At 48.5% G+C, this 20,383-nt stretch overlaps 1 protein-coding gene across 1 annotated transcript in view; it reads left to right on the top strand.

Moving 5' to 3' along the window:
- The window catches only part of MAP6 (microtubule associated protein 6), a 46,139-nt gene extending 27,821 nt beyond the window's left edge, over positions 1-18,318 (top strand). The window contains exons 2-4 of the mRNA XM_075415569.1: positions 2,470-2,683; positions 4,570-4,766; positions 18,143-18,318. Of these exons, the coding sequence (XP_075271684.1) occupies positions 2,470-2,683; positions 4,570-4,766; positions 18,143-18,212 (481 nt within the window). The 3' untranslated portion in view covers positions 18,213-18,318. The remainder of the gene's footprint in view (positions 1-2,469; positions 2,684-4,569; positions 4,767-18,142) is intronic.
- The last annotated feature ends 2,065 nt before the right edge of the window (positions 18,319-20,383 follow it).

The following is a 20,383-nucleotide window of genomic DNA, read 5'->3' as shown; positions in this document are numbered from 1 at the left end:
GTAATGCATTCACATCTTTAAGCCAGTTCTTTAAAGATATTTCCTCTTCCTTTCTCTCAGCTCTTCATGCAGGAGGGATATTTTAACAATGGACTGGAGAGAATTCTCTGTGGACAAATGGGTGACATTGACTGAACGGGAGAGAAGGGGACAGCTGAGCACATTCAGATGTTGCTCATGCAGTTTCCTGAAGAATAGCATCCTTCAAACAAGCAGAATCCCTGGGCCTTTGGCAGCATAATCCAAGCCCAAGAAGGGCTGGATAGTAGAAGAGAAGGAGGGAAATGAAGAAATACAGGGAAAAGAAAAAGTAGATCTTGGTAAAATCAACACTAAGAAAGGATGGAGAGCTGGAGGTGGGATTTGGCTCATAGATTAAGATACCTACATTTGTGTGAGTGTCTTCACGTGTGCTAGATGTTTGTATTGCCATCAGTGGAGATCTAGTCAGTCAACAGAGCAAAAAGAGGCGTTCAGCTCACCCTAAAGCAGTCACCCATCTTTGGCATAGGGAAGGGCTCTCCAAGCTCCACTGACTGTTGGCCAGTCTGCGTTGACTGCCACAGGGACACAGTCGCCCTGTAGATGTGGTGAGACCTTGACATAGGTGTCTTGGGAGGAGAAACACACCCAGGAGACTGTTGCAACCAGTGGTTATCTTGGGAGAAAAAGGGATTTTTTCCGTCTTTGCAGTGGAGTTATGTGAACAGGAAATGTAATACTGGGTGGGAAGTGAGCTGCACTGATCGTGCAGATGAAGGGAGCATTTATTACTGGTCCCTGAGGACAACAGATGAACTTCTGCAGCCTAGCCTCCCTGTCTAAGCAGGTCCTCTGATGACCGATGAAGTCTACATGTCCATACTGAGGCTTTCCTCAGCCTCTGGACTCAATCCAGCTGCTTATCTTCATAAAAGTAAGAGCTGAGTATCTCCATGACCGTTTGTCAGATTTGGTTGGAGCTGATTAAGATGTTCAGAGCTCTTACAGGAAGGGATTGACTGGCAGTACCCTCACAGAGAGTTAATTTCCCTAACAAACCAGGCTGAAAATGAGTAACACAGCCCCAAGGTGATTGAGGGGAACAGGGTGGAAGCAACAGAGTCTGCAACTTAGAGGTCCTGTTGGCTCAGAGCTCCTGAAATTAAGACAAGGGCTTTGATTTCCAGGGAAAATTCACGCCTTTGCAGAGGGCTTGTTAGGATAGCTCCTGGCTTACACTGGAGTCTGAAGGGTCTAATCACTGCCTGGACTATGTCTGAACATGACCCATCTAAGGCAGCGACACGCCACAGTTTCTCCATCCCCATTCTGAGATGAATGGTGATTTTTAGAGAGAAGATGGAATGGTTTGCTTCAAAACTAGAAGGATGTTGGTGACGGAGCACTGGAACAGGCTACCCAGGGAGGTTGTGGAGTCTCCTTCTCTGGAGATATTCAAACCCTGCCTGGACAAGGTCCTGTGCAGCCTGCTCTGGGTGACCCTGCTTCGGCAGGGGGTTGGACTGGATGACCCGCAGAGGTCCCTTCCAACCCCTGACATTCTGTGATTCTGTGGTGCTCCTTTGGGAAGAACTAAAAAATGAAGGAGAAGGAGGATGCAGATGGGAACCAGAATATGTCCAGCAGATGCTAAAAATCTTTGAAACGCATTTGGTGTTTTTTCTCCAAGAAGTCACAGCTCTGTCCAAAAGAAATGAAAGGTGGTGTTATTTTTTCCTGTAACTCAGAAATTCACCATCAGCTAATAAAGAGAAGCCGTAGCTCACAATACCTGATAAACCGTGCGTTTCCTGCGCTGCTTGAGTTTACATCTAAGACAACTGTAACTTGAACTATTCCTTTATGGAATGAACAAAAGCTGTTGTGCATAATTTGGCACAATATAGGCAAAATGATACAATTTATTAATTACAGGCATGGGTAAGGGCTGGCTGCAGAGAATCTTGGCTCCTTACATTTCTGAATCAGCTAGCTTGCCTGCAGGGAAGGTTGCTGAGAAGCGTCTGTCGTGTGTTGAGTTGCAGAACATGAATTTTGATGTTCCGTTCCAAATACTCTTTTCCGCCCTAACTGCGAGAGTCAAGAACTGCTCGCAGGTAGCTTCAGTGCAGAGGTGAAGCTGTAGACACAAAAAAGCATCTATGTTTTCGAAAAAAAAGCATCTCGATCACATCTGAGGCCAGCTTTTCAGAGGGCACCTGGCCACTGTTACACAAATAGCAGGTTGTCTGGTGCCCAGGACTGGCTGATTTTAATAGACCAAATTTCTTTTGAACTTCCCCAAATGTGTCAGTGGGATGACGTCAGAAATGAGCTGTTGGGAGCCAGTTTCTTTGTAAACTTGACTGGATGGAGGGAAAAGCCCATCCAAGTAGACCTTGCTGAGCAATGAGGGATTTCATTCCCACATTACCACTACTCTGCCGTTGGTTTAATTCCTGAACCTCTTTCTTTTTCTGTCTTCAGAAACGAGTTCAGACCCTGGGTAGACATCAAACCTGTGAAAGCTATAAAAGCAAAGGCCCAGTACAAGCCGCCAGAGGAGAAAATGACCCATGAAACCAGTTACAGCGCTCAGTTCAAGGGGGAAACCAGTAAGCCTGCTCCAGCTGATAACAAATTCCTGGAGCGCAGAAGGATACGCACTCTCTACAGTGAACCCTACAAAGAACCACCAAAGGTGAGAAATGTGGCAGAAGGGACCTGGAGCCATCAGTGCTCGTGGTGGGACATGTCCAACACAGTAAGGCTGGGCAGAACACTGCTTCTTGTCATTCCCCTTATGTGGCATCTTCATTTCCAACCAGTGGGTGGGATCCACCTTGGAAGATGGTGATGGATGAAAAGCTGGCCATGACCCGGCAGTGTGCACTGGCAGCCCAGAAGGCCAGCCGTGCCCTGGGCTGCATCCCCAGCAGCGTGGGCATGGGGCGAGGGAGGGGATTCTGCCCCTCTGCCCCGCTCTGCTGAGACCCCCCCGGGAGTCCTGCGTCCAGCTCTGGAGCCCTCAGCACAGGACAGAGCTGGAGCTGTGGGAGCGGGGCCAGAAGAGGCCCCAGCAATGATGCGAGGGCTGGAACCCCTCTGCTGGGAGGAAAGGCTGGGAGTGCTGGAGCTGCTCAGGCTGGAGAGGAGAAGGCTGCAGGGAGACCTTAGAGCAGCCTGCCAGTACCTGCAAGAGAGCTGGAGAGGGGCTTTTGACAAGGACATGGGGTGACAGGACAAGGGGTGATGGTTTTAAACTGAAAGAGGGGAGATTTAGAGTGGATATAAGGAAGAAAGTTGTCACTATGAGGGTGATGAGACCCTGGCCCAGGTTGCCCAGAGAAGCTGTGGCTGCCCCTTGCCTGGCAGGGTTCAAGGCCAGGTTGGACGGGGCTCTGAGCACCCTGGGCTGGTGGAAGCGGTCCCTGCCCATGGCAGGGGAGTTGGAGCTGAATGGTCTATAACGTCCCTTCCAACACAAACCATTCTGTGCTTCTGTGGGCTCTAGTACAGGGTGACGCACTCTGGAGACAGATGCCCTAGATCAAACCGTAAAGAGGTGAGTGTAGGGCCCAGATGAAGAGGTTTTTACATAGTGATTTCCCAGGTCATTTTCTAGGCAGCTTTCTCTTTCTCCTTCCAAATCTATAGGCACCCCGCATTACCCTTTATCCCAGGAACAACATGGTAAGAGCCATATCTTCATCTGCAATTAATTCAGAGCGCTCCACAGATTTTGACAGTAAGCACTTTTGGCTTTGATCAGATCAAGGACATGTCAAGAAGAGCCTGGCGTGAAATGTCTTCCAGCTTTGTGGTCTAGGAGCAGCGGAGGATCTGCATGTAAATGGAGTCAGTCTGTCCACTTTTAAACCTAGGACCATTAGTCATTCCCAGAGTTTATAAGTGCTTAGATTTGTGAGGTCTCAGAGGGATGGCAGGGCCAGCATGGAGGACCTGAAGGCTTCTGTTCCTCCTTAATTTTGAAGCTGTCTTCCCTATTTTGGGGGCTGTAGGAACAGATGGATGCAAGACATCGTTGTGGACTCTGTGCAGTGCCAGTCCGTGTCCTGCACCCCAGCTATCCCCAAGTAATTTTCCTGCGTTGTGACAGTATATTAAGGGACAAACAGACTGAGGAGTCACATCCTGCAAGAAAGGTGGGGATATGTAGCAGCTTCCTTGTCCTGAGCATCATTTCTGAGCTTCAAATCCAGAGAAAGACAATCCCCTGTGGGCTTGCAAAGCCCCTCCTGAAATCAGAAAAAGATGGAGGAATTGATAAAATGACGGCTAATATTCCCTCTCCTATTTACCCTACTGTGTCCTGATCCGGATACGATGGGCTCTGCCGGCTATGGGGACACTGTGGCTTCAGGGCATCCACGCCGTGAAAGGAGTTGGCCATTTGCAACTCAGCATGCGCCCAGCTGCTCCCTTTGTGGCAGGGCAAAGCTGAGTAGATAAGTAACATTCATGCTGTTTCTGATCTAAATCCTGTTTTCCACCTGTCCTTGTGTCTCTCTTTCTCTGTCTCTCTCCATCTCTGTGTTGTCGTTTTGCATGTCGCCCTCCATGCAGGTGGAAAAGCCTAGCGTAAAGCCTTCCAAACCAAAAAAGACCACAACAAGCCATAAACCCCTGAAAAAGGCCAAAGACAAGCAGATTGCATCTGGCCGGGCTGCCAAGAAAAAGAGCGCCGAGACCTCCAACACAGCAAAGCCGGAGGACAAGGAGAAAAGTAAAGAGATGAACAATAAACTGGCTGAGGCAAAAGAGTAAATGTCACTGCACTTTCCTTTCTTTCTCGTTTTTTTGTTTCCTTTTCTTTTTTTCTTACTTTCTTTCTTCCCTTTTTTTTTTCTTTGATTAAATAAAGGCCACAAAATTAATTAGAGGCTTCTAATCTGCTTTTTCTTCTGATTGTATTAGAAGCTTTTCTGTTTTATTTCCAAGGAGGATTAGAGAATCCTTGTTTCTGAGGTCAGGTTGTTCTGCTTTGCCTGCACAACACGGCTCTGCACAGAGTGAGGGACGTGGGAATGCACAAGTGGGGTTCGTAGGAGATGAAGGCGATGGATCAAGTGTGATTGTGTCCAGCAGCCTGTCCCTTTCCTCGGGCTTGGTTCTTCAATGCTTTGATGGCATGGAAGTGCTCATCAAGCCATGGAGGGGCTGCGCTCTCATCCCATGAGGCCTTTTTGGGGTTGGCCGTTGTTTGGTCATCTCCCACTGGTGTCAGGAGGTGGAAGGTTTTGGAGGCAGAGAGGATCAAAGGTGCCATGAATTTGCTATAAATCCAACAGAGTCAGTGGTGTGGCCAAGAGCGATTTCCCCTGGTGACACCGGTGGGACTTTAGCTCCAAGAAGCAACAGGGAAGGAGATCCCATGCAAGTAAAGGGCCAAATCTTCCCCCAGGGTAGCTGAGGGATAGTTCTAGCTGCATCAAGGCGGCTTCAACCATCAACACCACTCAAAAGACTTGATTAAATAAAAAAGGAGCGAGGGAAGGCACAGAGAGCAGTGAAGACTTCCCAAGCATGTGGCAGGTCAGACTCGGTTATCGGCAGGCTGTTCTTCCCTATCGTTTTCCCTAGGTTACGGATCTTTTTAGTTATTCCTGGTTTGTTTTGAATCTTGGTCTGCTTTCTTCACTTCTGGGGTGCCAGCAGACAGGGCTAGATTTCAGAAAGAGGTTTAGTTTGTAGACGTGGCCTTCAAGGGGTAGAAAGAAAGAAGTCACCAAGGTTGGCTAGAGCTGTCAGCCCCCGTTGTTTTGGCTCTACCAGCTCTTGGAGGTCACGTTGGCTCATAAGTATCCTAAGAGGGCCATAAACCGGTTGCTGGGATCCCTAGACTCCCTCCAGGCCAGTTCTCAGGTTTCAATCCTGTTTACTGTGCTCTTACTCTAGGAAATCCCCATGCCCGGCAAGACCAGTTTGGAAGCTGTAAACACAGTGGGACCATTTGTCGGCAGCTTTGAACTGGCCGAACAGACTGGCATGGCATACCCCAAAATTTGTGTCGTTGAGTCAATAGCAGCTGGGGGAGGTATGGTCCCAATCCAAATTTATGTGCCTAACTCTAGATTGTGTCCTAAATACGTAAGGATTAATCTTGATCCCACCAAACTGAGCTGTGAAAGTCTCCCGTAGCACAGTAGCTGCAAGTTAAGACGCAGGGTTCTTTATTTCTGCAGCTCAATATTTCTATACTAACACGCAGTCCAGCTTGAAACTTTCAGAGAAGCAATGACTGGGAAGGACAAAGAGAGAGATGGGAAGTCAGGTAGGGAGGTGCGTGAGAGGAGACGGTCAGAACTGTGTTCCTGTAGAGGTGTTTGAATGAGGGAGGTGTTGCTGCTAGGATATTTTAGAGATGTGAAACGATCTAACAGAAAAGAAGATGGGCCGGGAGGGTGAGGAGTCCCGTTTTTAGGGTCTCACCCCATTAGAATTGGGTCTTTTGGAAACATAAATGAGTGGTGGGCTTACAAGGCTGAGAGAAAGTTTCCAAAGAGGAGGAAAGCTCTGTGGTATACAGATAGTGACACTTGCTGGCCTTAGTAATGAATAAATGCCAAGTTCGGTGTATTGTGTGATGTGTCCTGTTTGCCTTGCGCTAACAGCCTAAAGCTTTGAGCATAAGTAGGTGTAGTGTTCTGAATTCAGTGGTGTATTTCCAAGCTTAGCTGTGTTAGAACTGTGTGCTATGAGCTAGTCAGGTTGTGTATGTGGAAAATATATATTCATATATAGAAATATATATATTTAAACCTCCGCTGTTTAGGAGGAAACCAGGGAAATCCTCCAGGAAGTAAAACTGTGGAAATCTTTGCGGATGTAGTGCATTTTTTTATGTGCATGCTCCATGGAGACGCTGACCTGTCCATACTGACCATTGCTTTTCCGAGTGCTCAGAAGCCCCTGCAGCACATCTCAAGTGCAAAGCTCAGCTCTGTCTCCAGAGCAGCTGGGCGAAAGGCTTGCGTTGAGCTGGTGGAGAGGACTGCCGCTCACAGCTCTTCCCACCCCGTCGCACAAGGGACAACTGGCCAGAGAAGCCTGAGCTTTCAAGACTTGGTGTGGTTCCTTGGCATTTAGATGCTTCATCCATCTTCACACTCCTCAGTAACGTCCTTTCCTATCGCAGGATGTAGCAACCATGAAGATGACATGTCACAGCAGGCAGAACTTGTCAGGAAGGCACGTAGACAGTTACCAATAGCCCCGCACACCGATCTCACTGTACATAGGGAAAGACCATGCCAAATGTTTCTCCCAATTATTTTTTGGCCCAAAGTTTCTCATTCAGAGACAGCACGCTTGCCACCATTTCACCTTGAATTCAATGCGAATTTAGCCCTTGACTTCAAGGGTAACCAAATTTTGCCCAAGAAACATCATGAAGATGCTCAGACCACCTAATCCAAGCATCTCCATGGCTCTGGATCACCCACTTATCATCTAGGGCTTCAGGGTTGCTTCTTCTCAAAGAAGAGCATCCATCACAGTGTTTGAATGAAACATGCACAGTGAGGGGGTCAGAGTAAGGCCTTATGTTTCCTTAATACACGAAGCTTTTGGTGGCATCTAACTACAAAGCTAGGTGTGAAGTCCTAGCCAGTGGTCTAAATTCCCTCTCTAGTGAAGGAACTTTCCAAGGGCCATTGAGCTAGCTGTTTTGGACACCTCTCTTTGGGTGGGATGAGTGATCCTTAGCAGGTTTCAGTCTTTGCAGGAAGAGCCTGGGAGACTGGTAGGGCCTGGGGACCTCCCTCTGGACAGCAACAAAGTAGGGATAAATATCCTGGCCCTTGCTCCATGCGCACCAGGTCCTCAGCATCCATCCAAGCACACAGTTTAGCATTGCGTTGAATGCCAGGAACTGCAGCACAGTCAGGCCTCAGGGTGAAATCCTGCGTTGCTCTACCTTCCACAGACTTTTTTTGCCCATCCGACCCGCTCAGGTTTATCAGAAAGGAGACCAAATCTCTGCCGTTTCAAGTTCACTTTGGACTCTGAGCTTGTCGATCCCACCGGGAAAGAGTGCTCTGCTGTTCTGTGTTTCCAGCTTACCACAATGCTGATTCTGTTTCGCCGCTGATTTGTAATATGTTTTGCTTTCCTTGTAAAAAGAAAAAAGAAAAAAAAAGAAGTTTTGCTTTTTACCCTGTGAAAGTTCCCGCGCTGTCTGTTGCTCGCTTTCTCATTGCCGCTGTACTGTACTGTTACTCCTTTCTGCCGAACGGTGCTAACTGCTGACTGAGCTCCCGTTTTCTGACTGCTTCGCACGCCGATCACCCGCTGCTCCATCTGCCGCGCGTCCACCGTGAAAACGTGGCTCCCATGAGTTCCGCAAACTCTTGCCTCTTGGAGGCGGATAGGAAGTGTCTAATTAATATTTTGTGGCCTGGGTTTGGTTGCGTATCACAAATTGTCTCTTGTAATGTGTTAAGCACACCTCCTCGTGGTGCTTTTTCATTCTGGCTGTTCTAATGAGAGTGACACACACACACACACACACACAAACACACACACACAAATTAATGTATAGCCAATTGATTGTGACGTGCTTGTGATCTCTGCTTGCTCAAAGGGGTTTTTTTTTCCAATGATAAATAAATGCTAAAGACGAATACCACCTCCTTGATCTTGTTTTCTCGATAAGAAGCACAGTTAAGTGAAAGAAGCACCCTCCCAACCGTACTCAGATTTGTGTTGCTCAGAGCCGCCACTTCCGTGCCTGCCGTAGGGACAACCGAGCTGTCACAGCCTGACTCCCTGTAGATGGCTGCTAACCTCAGACTAGCCTGACCTGAGAGCTAAGCCTTTGCAGATGTGAAGATGGACAGTGAAGTCGTGTGGACGGAGCAGGTAGTTGGCTTTGATTTTCTATGTACGGAGTGTCTTGAGCAGAGGGTTGGTGCGGTGAGTGCCCTGCCTGCGGGCGGCTGCTGCACCTTGCTCCTGTCCACGCTGCGCCGGATTGGGGAGCAGAAACCGAGCCCCATCAAGAGCTGGAGGGAGGGAAGGTGCTGTGGATGAGGTCGCTTAATTACACACCCTTTTCCAGCTGCCTACAGCTTTTGCTTTGGCCCAAGACCACCTGAAAGGCCCATGAGAGGGGTCGTGGGGCTGTAAAACCTCGTTGAAAGGAAGTGGCAAATGCTCGGGTTGAGCACTTTCAGCGTGCCGCAAGCCTGGCTGCTGCTGAACAGGCGTTTGGCAGTGTCTGTGGAAGTGCAAAGCGCTGATTTTTTTATTGATGAAAATATTGGTTATGTGGAGAAAATGATGGCTGAGAAGCAAGCAGGGCTGAGGGCACAACTTTATTTTGAAAGATGAACCCTAATCTTAGTTTCATCTCTTCTTTCTTTTAATTAGCCCGTAAGCTCCTATGTGCATTTTTAATTTTTAATCATGTTTTCTCTTTTAATGGATATTCCAGTAAGATCCCCACCAACCTGGGGAAAATTGTCTGCGTGGGGTTGTATTTTGAAACCTCTCCTCCAATATAGCTCTGCCGATTTCTGTGGACCACCAACCCTTTTCTGCCTTACTGTTTCTGGGTGCTATTTCTTATCCTTGCCTGATTTACAAATGCTTTTCTGAATTTATCCCATCTGTGACTACACGCCAATAACAGCGCTGCTTTCTGATGTCCTGCCGTGTCACCCTGCCTTCCCTCTCCCTTCCCCACCAGCTTCATCCATTCATCGATCACGCATAACTATATGATCTTTAAAGTGTTTCAGCTGAGCTGTAGGTCTGGGGATTTATCATTTCACCCTTTCACAGCTGGTATTGGAGAAAATGTTCCTTGTTAGAAGACCAGGCATTGATGGGGCTTATCTGTGACAACCCATGTTGGCCAACAAAATGTTTCTCCCATGACACAAAGATATGGGGTCTGCTGCACGCACAGCATGGATGGGTGATCCGTCTGATCCCACCCAGCTGCCCACGCTCCGTGCTGGAAACCATGCCCTTGCTCTCCTATTGCTCTCTCAACTTGCTCAGCGTTGCAAAGCCCAAACACCCAAAGGGGCAGGATGCATTTCTAAGAGAGAGTAGGACCTACTGGGCTGATGGCAGGCATGGGGACCTGGGCTCCCTGGTCTTTAACCATCACTGTCTGAACCCGCTGCTACTCACTCACTCCTTAACCTTTGCCAAGTCACTAGTGAGTGGCACTGCCCACGTTTTTCCAAGGGTGGTTGTGAGAGCGATGTCTGCGCAAAACACTGGAGGTGGGCTACTAAAAATGCTTTGTCTTATAAGAGCATTTAGTGTGGAGGTGTTGGCTGGAGTAAAAATAGTCCTGATTGTCAGTGTTGGTGTCTGGTGAGGGGACAAAGAGGGGAGAGAAACCCCTACCATTCTGTGATTCTGTGAATTTAAAGAGTCAAGTCTACTTCTCGCACTCTTAATAATGGACCATCTTGAGCGCAGCATTGCAGAGGTGTCGCTTTGACTGCACAGGGTGTGAGCAGCCCCATGAGGGGTGACCAGCATGTTTCTGATTTTAACCACTTGCTTTTAAATACTTCGTGTGCTGAGGGCTTCAGCAGGCAGCCCCAAAGACTTGTGCGTGGGTGGATGAAGAGATTCCAGCCTGATGCTCTCCATCCCTCCATCCTGTTGCCTGTATCAGATGGGACCTTAAGTGCCTTGGGCACAGGACTGAGATTTAACTGATTTTACCACTTTCAAATCTCTGAGCTTCCTTTGGAAATCTCATTTATCATTATTGCATCCCTGACTGGTAAAGCAAGGTCAAAGGATGAGCACAGATATTTCATCGGCAGATGTGTCAGCCCTTATACAAGTGCAGCCTCTTTGGATTTAGGGTTTATTTAGAGATGTGCCAGTGCAGGAGAGAAAGAGACTTCGTAAGAAGATGTCTCTGTCATAGCTGGCACCTCCCAACACCCAAGGAATAACCACCATCCCCAACAGCAACAGCAACATCAAATAAAGAAGAGGAGCTGTACAAAAAGAAGAAATGCCCCAGTGTGAGCGTGATGACCTGGCCATGTTCAGCTCTAGGAACAGTATCTTTTGCACAGTGGGAAAGTATTGTGATGTTCATACATGGACTTCAGCCCTCCCTGTTTCCAGCAGCGTGGAAAGTGGTAAGTTTGATCCAATTGGGGATTTGACAGCCCACTTCCATTTGCCCTTGCTCACATGAGCTTTCTGGGTTGGGAGCAATTCCACTAATGCCACTGGGTCTACACAAGCTCGGAGAGAGGTCTGTGATGAGGGGTAACACAGCTCTGAGTACTTCAGGACTGGTGGTTTGTCGTGAACTATGGATTGCTTGTAAACAGTCTTAATTTCTGTTGCAGGGTGCCTTGGAAACAGCTCCCTAATCATGATTGTCATGTGGAGGTGATGAGAGCCCAAGGATAAAAGAAAAGCCTGCTAATGGATTGAAGGCATCTTTATGCTTTCTAAAACACCAGCTTTCCCTGCAGGGAGTCTGCTCCACGGAAACCAATGACAAGGACCAGCTGCCAGAAAAATGATGGATGAAGAGCAGTGACAGATCTTAGCACTACGTGAGAGCACTGAGGAATAATAATGTTTCCTTCAATGTCAGCCATTCAGCGGTGTGAGAGATGGAAAGGGAGAAATGTTTCTGAAACCCCTTTATTGTCATCTGCCCACCTCTCACCCCAACCTAGCCTGAGGCACGTAGCAATCTCAAGCCCCTGGCCAAAGCTAGGTCTTCCCATATATCCTTGGGAAGCTGGAGACCTGAGGTCTGGAGAGCTGGGTCACAGCAGAGGGTGAGGAGCAGCTCCGTGGTGCGTGGTGGAGGGGAGCTCGGCACACAGCAGCTGTGGCAGGCGGGTCTGTCCTCATCAGGTGAACAGCACCCAGAAGCACTTGATGGTGCCAATGCCCGAAGGTCCAGATAGGGAAATCCTGAGAGTAGTCCCTGGTCATTGGACTGACCTGCTCCTTGGCCTGGTTCAGGATTTGGTACCCAACTGAGGACCAGCTGAGCTGCGGCCACCTTGTTTGGAGCCAAGAGATTTATCAGCAGGGGCACAAGCCAGCAAGTCACCTTTAATTTAATGAAATAGGTAGTGCTCTGGAGTCGCAGGGCAGTGGATGTCCTTGCCCCCTTGCCCTGGCTCCCTCCCTTCTCCCCAGGTCTCATCACTGATCAGACTTCTCTGTCCGTGTTGCCTCCTTCCCATGCAGTCTTCAGTGCCCTGGCCCACCACACCAGACCCCATCTACCCACCACGCCGCTATTCCTCCCTTGCCTTCAGAATCGTTTTTGCTCCGTCTTCCCTGCCAGTTTTTCCATGTCTGTCCCACAGCTGCTTCTCCAACCTTTTGCTTTCTCCCACCCCTCTCTCCCCTCAACGTCATCCTAAATACCCAGCTCTACCAAGGGCCTTCTCCTTCCCATCCTCCCCAGGTTACTGTCTCATGTCCGGTCTTGTCTCTCTTGGACTGTAAGCCTTTTTCTTTGCCTGTACAGTGTTATAACGCTCACTGCTTAGAATAAACAATACCTCACCTACCGACTAACCTTTCTCTCTCTTGTTTCTTGGTGTGGCTTCAGTAGATGTGTCTGTAAGTGCACTCTGTGTCTGTCCTCGTGGCCAGTTCAGCAGTCGGTGTTGCTGCCGCAGCCCTATCTGTAGTCTTTTGGGGTGGCTCTGCTCATGTTTTTGTTCTCCAGTGCCTTCCTTTCTTTTTTACAGCCAGAAGTCATTGTCTATGTAGAAGCCTAGAATATATTCAGAGCTGCATGTCCTTCTGTCCTTTGCAATCCTGGTACATCTGATAAAGAGGTTGGCCTTTCTCCAGCTTCGTGCAGAGATGTCCTGGGCTGGCAGGTGGCTCAACAAATGCAGCAACTGAGGAGAATGAAGGAGAAATCTTGTAGCCCAGAGCAGAAGCAGCCAATGTTAAAGGAACTGCATTTCCCGGTGCCTTACAGAAAACAGTGGGCAGAAGCGTGTCAGTGGGAAGCCGAGCAGGTGCCCTTCTCAGGGGAAGAGGCAGAACCTGGTTTAGCAGCAGGACATGTTTCAGAAATGAATGCCCAGGAGGCTTCTTGCAGTTCAGAAGGTGCCCTGAACTTCTGCTTCCTCCGTCTCAGGCTAGGACTAGACCTACCCATGGTCCCTTCAACATGTGAGTACAGCAGGGACCCAACTGTGACTAAGTCCCAGGTGGCTCCTTGCTCCCTCCTTGTCGTAATTTATTGCCTGAACGTGCTAGTTTGGTCTCTGCTGGCTGGAGCTATCAGTGCACATGGAGGTGGTGCTTCTTCCTATCTGCTCCACACACACATGGAAGGATGCAAGAGCAGCTCAGTTTCTCTACCCTTGCTGTGACCCTCACGGGAGGCAGTGTGACACCACCCTGCCAGAAAGCAGAGGAAACTCCTTATCGTGCTGAGTGAGGAGCTGAGCTCACAGCATGGCGATCAGTCTGGTTTTATGGGCCACCTGCAGAAGTTGTATCTGAAGACCTAACTCAAGGCCAAACTGAAGCTGGTTTGTGGACATGGATGGGAGAAGGATCAAGCAGTGCTCAGGCCCCTGGGCTTCCTTCAGTGGTGCTGTGCAAGAGACAGAGAGATGATCTGGTCAGACATTGGAATAGGCTGCCCAGAGAGGTGGTTGAGTTAACATGCCTGGAGATGTTTAAAAAACGTGTAGATGTGGCACTTCACGATATGGTTTAGCAGGCATGGTGGTGTTGGGTTGATGATTGGACCTGATGATCTTAGAGGTCTTTTCCAACCTATGATTCTATGAAATGTGTGGGGACGTCTAGTCCTCCTCAGTGAGGAGCCCAGAGAGTTCATCTAGGACAAGCAAGACCTGCAGCTGGGTTGTGCTTAAAATCTCCAGGCTCTAGGGATTTCAGTCTTGATACTGGAAAGAGGCGGTGGGAAAGAGGATCCTTTGGTGTAGGTAATACCGTCCATCCCTTCTCATGTGTCACCATGGCCTGCTCCCACCTGCCGTGCTATCACAGTGCTGCCACATCCTCCTTCGAACTCTAGACTCAAGAGTGAAAAAGCTCTAGAACAACCTGAAACAGCGGCCGAAAATCTCAGCTGCACAGTTTTAGGGGCTGAATTGTATTGAGGACAATATTCCTGCATGCCACTGAGGTCCTAGCTGACCTTGGAGGTACGCTGAAGTCTTCTAACATCTAAATTTCTGCTAGCAGTGCTTTCTAAGTGCTCACATATCTGCCGCTTTGCAGGTGGACACTTGTTTACACTCTGAAGTACTGAGCTCCTTGCTGCTCACCTCACACCCACTTCAGGTCAGATGTCACAGCCAGACGCTTTCATCTCCTTCAGCGCTTGCTGGCCCCAAACTGGTGCGCATTTCCAGGGCACAGCCAACCTAGGCAAGCGACAACAACCCCTCTGCTTGCTTAGATACAGACCCAGGCTGAAGTTCTCCATTTCCCTTTTGTAACTCTGCCGTTTGATGCTGTTGCCTTTTCCAAGCAGTATAACTAAAAACAGATACTGAGTGCAACGTTAAGGCCACTTTCCAGGACAAAGACAGCTTGTGTTTTTGTCAGTTATCATAGACAGCAAACTTCAATGCACAATGGCCATAAAGCATTCAGAAGAGAGAAGTAACTTGCCATATCCTATAACCTAATTTTTAATTGCATTTGCCCAGGAATCAATGAGTTTCTATCTTCTGAGGAACATGAACCTGCCACTGTCCTCTTGAGTGAGGGTTTTAACCAAAAGATCAGTTCCTCCACAGAGGAGAGCCGTCTTCTTACCTGAATTCTCTGGGAAAGAAAGGCTGTAATTTATGGTTCTTTGCACTAAATGGCCCTTCAGTGACAAACTTCACAGCTGTATGTGCCTGGGGTTGTGGTGCTGTTCCTGAGCCACCAGGAGAGGATTCCTGGTGCTTCTAGTTGCTCTTGAAGTCAGCTTTTAATTTTCAGAGTGCCTGGAGTTGACACTGTCTATACAGACTCGTAACAGCTCCCAGATAGTTAAACTGCTTTCAGTGAAGATAATTTTGCAGAGGAGGATAAATGTCATCAGCTCTGTTTTGATGTGAGGCCACAAAAACACCAAGACCCGAGTCCACAGAGGAACAGGGATGAGCTGTGAGCAGGTCCTCCACATCTGTGAGGAACGGGATAACGCTGCTGGAGCCCATCGCCGGCAGAGGCAAGTTCAGACCCCAAGTCTCAAGAGAGAACTCCTTGCATGGGATGTCACCCATCAGCACTGCTCTGAACTGGCTGATCCCAGTGTGCTGCCTGCTGTTACACCAGGACCAGCAAAGAGGAGACCATGCTGTGTGTGCTCATGGTGGTCATTCTTTCTTTGTTTCCAGACAAAAGGTGCTGCTGGTGGGAAATGAACCCCTGCTGAATTTTGTATTCTCTCTGCATTTCTCTGTCAGCCGCAACCCAAGTAATGATCTGCCACCTCCAATTAATCTCTTCTCCATTTCTCACCTTGTCACGTCACATAATTAACCTCTCCTACACAGAAGGGTTTCACCAGACAATGGTTTGCTACTGGCGGCCCTCATGAGAGCAAAGATCTCTAAACTCTTTCCTTGCTTGACTAAGACAATGATCATTTGTAAATGTTTCTGCTTGTGTGTTAGGTCTCCTTACTTTTCAGGATTGGGTTTTCCTTTCAACCCTCCGATTTGCATCCTCCCTGCTCATTCTTCCCAAGGCTGATGCCCAAGGCTGATGCCCAAGGCCAGACCTCTCTGTGCAGCCCGCCAGAGACCAGTCACGGCTGTTCTCCCGGTGAGAGGCTTTGCAATGCTGTGTTGACCCTGGATACCAATTCCTGAGGAAAATAAAGTAAAATTACCTCCCCCCTGTGCTCCTTCCCATTCAAAACAGGTTCTGAATGGGCTTTAGTGGCAAGTACAATCACACAATTATCTGTATTCGATGCAAACAAAGAGGAAGCTAGGGGATGGGGATGGGACACAGCCTCTTTCTTCTCCAGAAGGCTGGCTTGTAGCCAGCCCGCAGTACATGGGGTGAAGAATGCACACACTCATGAGAAAAGAGCCAACAGATTAAAATGAAGAAGTATCCACCATGTAGACATGCACCAGCTTTGATGGCTACCTCAACAGAGAGGTATCACACCAAGGCTACTGAGAAGGGTGAATTCCTCTGATGACTCTAGTGGGGGCTAAGGGAAATGTTGATGGAGGGTGATTTCAAACAGTTTATGTTGCTCCACGGAGAGATGATTTTTGGCTTTCAAGCTCTATTCTGAAATCCAGGGCAACAGCAAGAGCAGGGTTGGCCACCAAGCCCAAGGAAGAGGTGGGGCATTGTCCCATAGTCTGGCATTGACCCACCTACAACCTGGAGCATCACGTGCACACTGGCAAATAAAGACCTGAGCTCTGGCCCTGTAGTTATGGCATCTTTTCTTACTAGACCAGATGTGAAGACGTACTTGGAGGGGGTGACTTGGCGTCTGGAGTAGCTGCTGGCAGCGTTCAACCTGCCCAACTTGCACATGCAAGTGCCCTTGGGCACCCTCTCCACTGGCAAAGATGTGCAGGCATCTCCAGCCTTCTCCAGAGACCAGCCAATGGATCCTGTCCTAGCAGATGTCTGTGCATCAGCAGTATGGACCTGGTCTGTCCTGACAGTGGGACATCCTCCCAAAGAGGAGCTGCCCCGCAGGTTCCCCTAATCCCTTGACTTGCGGTGCTGGGCTCAGCTCATTTGCATGGGAACTGGTAGGTTGGAAGGACTCGGCAGTTTTCCTACACTGGGGACACAGGGGAAAGGCCGTGCCGACCTCTGCCAACAGCTTCTGGCAGCAAATGTCTCTTCGCTGTAAGCATGAAGGGCAGGACGAGGGTGAGTATTTGAGCCAGAGCTGTCCTGCCAGGCGTCTCCACGCAGTCCTGCCCCATGAGCCTCTCACACAGGGATGGTTAATCTCACATGTCAGGGTTGGGCTGGTTCCATGGGCCAAGAAGATGGTAACTAGCACCTGTCCTCCTGGCCCTGGTTGTCGGTCTTTCCTTCCCTTCTTTAACCTGTAAGCTGGAACCATTCCCTACACAAAGCCAACATCAGGCTAGGGGACAAAGGGGATCTCCACAGTCCCTTAAAGCAACCGCTGCACAAAGCTGCCCATTTTAAAGCTAAGCAGGTTTCTCCTGCCTCTCCATGTGCTTTCTGCAGACTCAGATTCCTCTCCATCCATCACACATCTCATCTCTGGATATCCTGCTGTTCTCTCACCTAATGAAGCTTGATTCCCTCATTCCCTACAGGTCTTTCCTTCCCCATCTCTCCCTCTGTGCTTCAGTATGACCCGACCTCCCCTCTAGCACCTGTCCAGAGCTTCTCCTGGTAGCATCTACCCTAACTCCCAGGCTTTGTTCTCTTATGCGCCCATCCAAGACTACTCTAAATCCACTCTACAGGAGCTATAGTTTGCCCATAAAATGTGAAACATAATCAAAACTTGGTGCTTAGGCTGATGCACCTCTGCTGTTTTGCCCCAGATACAGAGCTGTCCCCTGACTACATCCCAACAGGGAGCCGATGCCTTGGTGCCACCACCACCTCCTGGTGTCTCCTGGGGGGCACTGAGGAGGACAGGTCCTCTCAAACTGGGGATGGCATGTGTTCACTGGCCTGGTTGTTTTAACAAGCACCGGGTGCTTCCTGAGCAGCACAAGAGCTCGGTTCCCCAACATTATAGGGCTTTCACCATCCTCCTTGAGGGAAACAAACTGCTTCTTTGTGAGACAATTTTACAGAGAGGTGCTCGTTCAATGCAGGTTATAATCAATTGGCAAGCATTTTTCATAGCTGATGGGTGGGCCTGATCCTGGTCGCAGTTGAACCAGGGGCTGGTCAAAAAGTCAACAGCTCCAGCCCTCCCAATTTTGTGGACATCCGGTGGACATCTGGTTCTGGACCAGTTCTTTGTGGAGATCAGGACCAGGCTCACCAACCAGCCTGAGGACATACCAAACATGTGCGAGCTGCTTGGGGAGCACTCTGCAGAGCCACTTGTCATGGGGCAAATTCCAACTCAGGGGTGGCATATTGTTGTCATGCACCAGCTGATTGCTCTGACAGCTTTGCAATGATGCTCTTTCTCTGCTTCCAGGACCCCTGAACAAAACACTGGTGCTACAGACCAAGAACCAAGTACCTTAGTGCAGGACCAACGCACATGAAGTCGAACACTTTCTTCTGAGCGGCGGTTGGAGCAAGTGTATAGTCTGCATGAAATGTATATCTTCTGGCTGGCATATAATAAAGCTGATGATAAGAGTTGAATGACAATTTCTCTTGTCTCTCAAGCACTGAGAAGTTATGGTTGCCAGGCTCTGTGTAATGCAGTTAGCATGTCTGTGCCTTGACTTATATTCAGTAAAGTCAGAGAAAGAAAAGCGGGTCCAATTCTCCCTTTATTTATAGCTGTGAAATGGCACGGGTTTCAATGGTCTCTCTAGATTACATGGGCAACAGAGAGATCAGATTCACATCCATAACTCATGGAAATATCATACTGGATTTCAGAAGTTACCCTAGAAGCCTAGTCGATAGGAGCAGCAACACTTTTCAAAAACCTTTGGAAGATTTAATGCACTACAAATGTCAGGATCTTGCATTTGGATGTCACCAGGTGAAACACACCTTGTGCAACATCTGGCAGATCCCCTTGTCATTGTGTTGTAGCCAAGAACATCTCAGACCTTCTGAGATTGTTAACGTTCAATTTGTTCAATTTGCCATTTAGGGCAAATGCTGGACAAGACACCAAAACTTGCTGGCAAACTAATATTTCTTCTCAGCATATTTTCCAAAAATGTTTCACTGAAAAGTTGTAAAGTACGAACTGGAAATGCTGTAGGAGAAATGTAGCTGGTTCGTGGGATTAGCAGGTCTGGTTGTTCTGCATGCACATCTTTTCTGTGTGAGGCTCCCTATGTCCGTAAGGCATATGCAGCACATGATGGGAGATGTAGTCCAGCCCTACAGCCTGTCCCTTCTAGATGTCTAAGTGCATGAAGTACCCAGACTGCAGTTCCAGCAAGGCACTGACCCAGCACACTCCAATAAATGCTTCTAGGTTTAGGCTGAAGTGTTTTAATGCTTAGAGCTGAGATTTGCTTTACTTTCCACAAGCACTAACTTTAAGCAGAAGCCTGCTCTTCTTTCCCAAATTAATTATGCAAGACAGGTACTTCATCAGAGGTGGGGAGAGCTGGGCAGCTTCCATGGAGCATGGCAGCTCCAAAGCCCTCCAAAACCAGAGGGTCTGGTTTGCTGGGTCTGGTTCGGGAGGAAACTGCTTTGAGATTGGAGAAGTCATCCAAGTATTTCAAAGTGAAAATACGAGCCCATGATACACCTGTTCCTGCATCAGTACTCCTCCTGTACAGACCCCTGTTGTGTGCAGGGGTGAATCATGAGTGATTCCAGCAATGGCTGGATCAACTTGAAAATGAGTGAATGTTTTAGGACATCCAGTCTCCTTCATTCACTGAGACCCTTGATTACTTCTGCTATTTGCTATTCGCGTTGTACTACTGCTAAGGCACCCTGTGATGGGGTGCCAAGAGCGGTACAGACACGGGTCTAAAACACAGCGACCCACCCGAAAGACCTTGAAGGCAAAGCAGGATCCCAAAATTGAATCAAGTCTCTTGATGTTCACATTGTGGCAGGTTCTCTTTGGCAACGGGAAGATTGGAAAGAACCTCTTTGTTAAAGGGATAAAATATGGAGGAATATTTGCAGCGACAGCGTTTGTACAAGCCAAGAAGAAATTAGAGTAAATCCAATCACTGAACCATTGCAAAGCACCTCCGAGAAGATGTGAATAGCAATTAATGAAATATTCAATACAAAGGGAAGTAGATTACATGCCTGAGAATAATTGCACCGAGCGCGTGCCTCGCTCAGTAGCTGAAGGGTCCTTGTTACACATGATTAAGTAATTAACTTTTTTTTGTGTATAATTACCATCATTGCGCAATTATTAGAGAGGAGCCCGGTCCAAAGCTCCAGAGCCAGACATCAGTGGCCTGCAGGAGGTTTCGCTTCAGATCCCTGGAGCTGCTGCTGTCCCAGGGAAACGGGAGCTGGCAGGCATCTGGCTGTTGCTCTTTGATGTCTCGGGGCACATCACTTGTCTCTGAATCAGATGTACCCGAGGAAAAAAGGTGCCATAGATCCAGTCAGCCAAGGATCTTATCTGTACACAATTATTTGTGGTAACCCAGATCTTCAGGGAGAAGCATTGCCCAGACATCCATGGTGGAGGACATGAGAAAAAAGTCTTGTTCTCCCATCAGTATCTGATCTTCAGAGAGCTGGCTCGGAGGGGCAGAAAAGCCGA

This window comes from Opisthocomus hoazin, chromosome 1 (assembly GCF_030867145.1).
Source record: "Opisthocomus hoazin isolate bOpiHoa1 chromosome 1, bOpiHoa1.hap1, whole genome shotgun sequence".
NCBI lineage: Eukaryota > Metazoa > Chordata > Aves > Opisthocomiformes > Opisthocomidae > Opisthocomus > Opisthocomus hoazin.
This window is presented reverse-complemented; position numbering and strand designations above follow the sequence as displayed.